This window comes from Propithecus coquereli, unplaced genomic scaffold (genome assembly GCF_000956105.1).
Source record: "Propithecus coquereli isolate 6110/MARCELLA unplaced genomic scaffold, Pcoq_1.0 Scaffold11, whole genome shotgun sequence".
Lineage (NCBI taxonomy): Eukaryota > Metazoa > Chordata > Mammalia > Primates > Indriidae > Propithecus > Propithecus coquereli.
The window spans coordinates 11,498,976-11,500,594 of record NW_012134969.1 but is presented as its reverse complement, the minus strand read 5'-3'; the positions used below and the strand labels follow the sequence as shown (position 1 = coordinate 11,500,594).

The following is a 1,619-nucleotide window of genomic DNA, read 5'->3' as shown; positions in this document are numbered from 1 at the left end:
AGAAGAAATTTCATTGATAATTTAGGAATTTAGTAGTATATTACAAGAATAAGAAAGCACAACCAGGTAGATTTTATTCCAGAAGTTCTAAGATAATTAAGAATTAGAAAATCTATTAATATATCACATAATATAGAAGAAAAACCATATCATCTTGATAAATTAAGAGAAGGTATTTGATAAAATTTAGCATCCATCCCAGTTAAAACTTAAAGCAGATTAGGAAGAGAAAGGCAATTCTTTATTTGATAGTTATTTTTGGGCCATCACTAAACAAATACAGACATTTTTATGCAAAGCAGAAACAAGTCAGAGTTGCCAGTTTTCCCCACCTTTATTTAACATTATTCGGGAGTAAGTTAGGTCAGTATGACTTGAAACCAAAACAAGAAGTACAGTCATGGTGTCTAGGCTGGGGAGCAAAGTTGTCATTATTTAGAGATACTATGGGTTTATACATAGATAACTCAGTAGAATCAACTAAACAGCATTAAAACTAACAAGAGAATTCAGTAAAGCAACCAGATACAGACTAAAGTTTTTCTTTGAAGCAGAATTCACCCTAACCACCCGTTACCTCTGCTAACACAATAAAGAAAAATGGTGGAGAATGAGAAACTTGTCCATTCTGTTTAACATCCTAAATTTCTAAAACTCCGTCGTTGTCCTGAGCTGTCCTTACTTTACTGTCTCCGTTTAATTGTCTGTAATTGAGCTGTTCTCTCTGCTAGAACTCTTTCAGTGTTAAATCTAAGGAGTAGCAGCTCCAAAACCTTTAAAAAAGCTTAGTAGCTATATAGGTGGAGGTTTGGGGATGGGTAGAAACCTTTTCTTAAAACTGTTTTCTTAGAACTTTCCATAGACTGAGGAAAACTGCCAGTTGTCCACATCAAAGATCACCCTATTTCCACCACTAACAGTCCCCCATGGAGATTGTGGGGTCCATACCTGGAAAGAGTTTCTTTTATTAAAGCCAGAAATTTAGCATTGGCTAAAACATAGTACTTAATTCAAGAAGCTATACAAAAATACCTATTCTCTGGTTTTTGAATTCTGCATTTGATGAACTATATCACATAAAAGATGTATAGTATCTCAATCTTCTCTTGAGATCCATGACTTTTAATGTATGCTTGCTAATATGTAACTATCAAAAAGGAGTTGATGTGGCCTTATCTTTTTACAGTAATGCACATGATATGTAATAATCAGCCATTTCTTACAGGGAAAAGGAAATGGAGAATTTTATCAGTGTTATATGGGCTCACAGAAACAATTTAAAATTACAAAACTGTCACCAGCAATGGGTTGTAAATTTAGACTATCGGCCAAAAATGACTATGGTACAAGGTAAGAAAGATTTTATAAAATAATGTAGATATTTTAGATTATCCAGTCAACTTCAGTTGTATAATTATTCACAGTCCAAATTATTCACTAAAACTTCTGCTTAGTTTATCCCTTTGTCGATGTGGTTAAAATATGTTACCAGCCTAGCAAAAGCTGTAAGAGAGTATCTTAGTTACATAGGGACCACAGGAAAGATTAAAACTAACAGATTTACCAAGATTTTCACATATAAATTAAATTTTCATATGCGAACTAGATATTTCTCTACT

General features: G+C 33.0%; 1 protein-coding gene across 1 annotated transcript in view; it reads left to right on the top strand.

Moving 5' to 3' along the window:
• FNDC3A (fibronectin type III domain containing 3A) overlaps nt 1–1,619 on the top strand; it is a 122,379-nt gene that overhangs the window by 91,990 nt on the left and 28,770 nt on the right. The window contains exon 10 of the mRNA XM_012648474.1: nt 1,226–1,350. Within this exon, the coding sequence (XP_012503928.1) occupies nt 1,226–1,350 (125 nt within the window). The remainder of the gene's footprint in view (nt 1–1,225; nt 1,351–1,619) is intronic.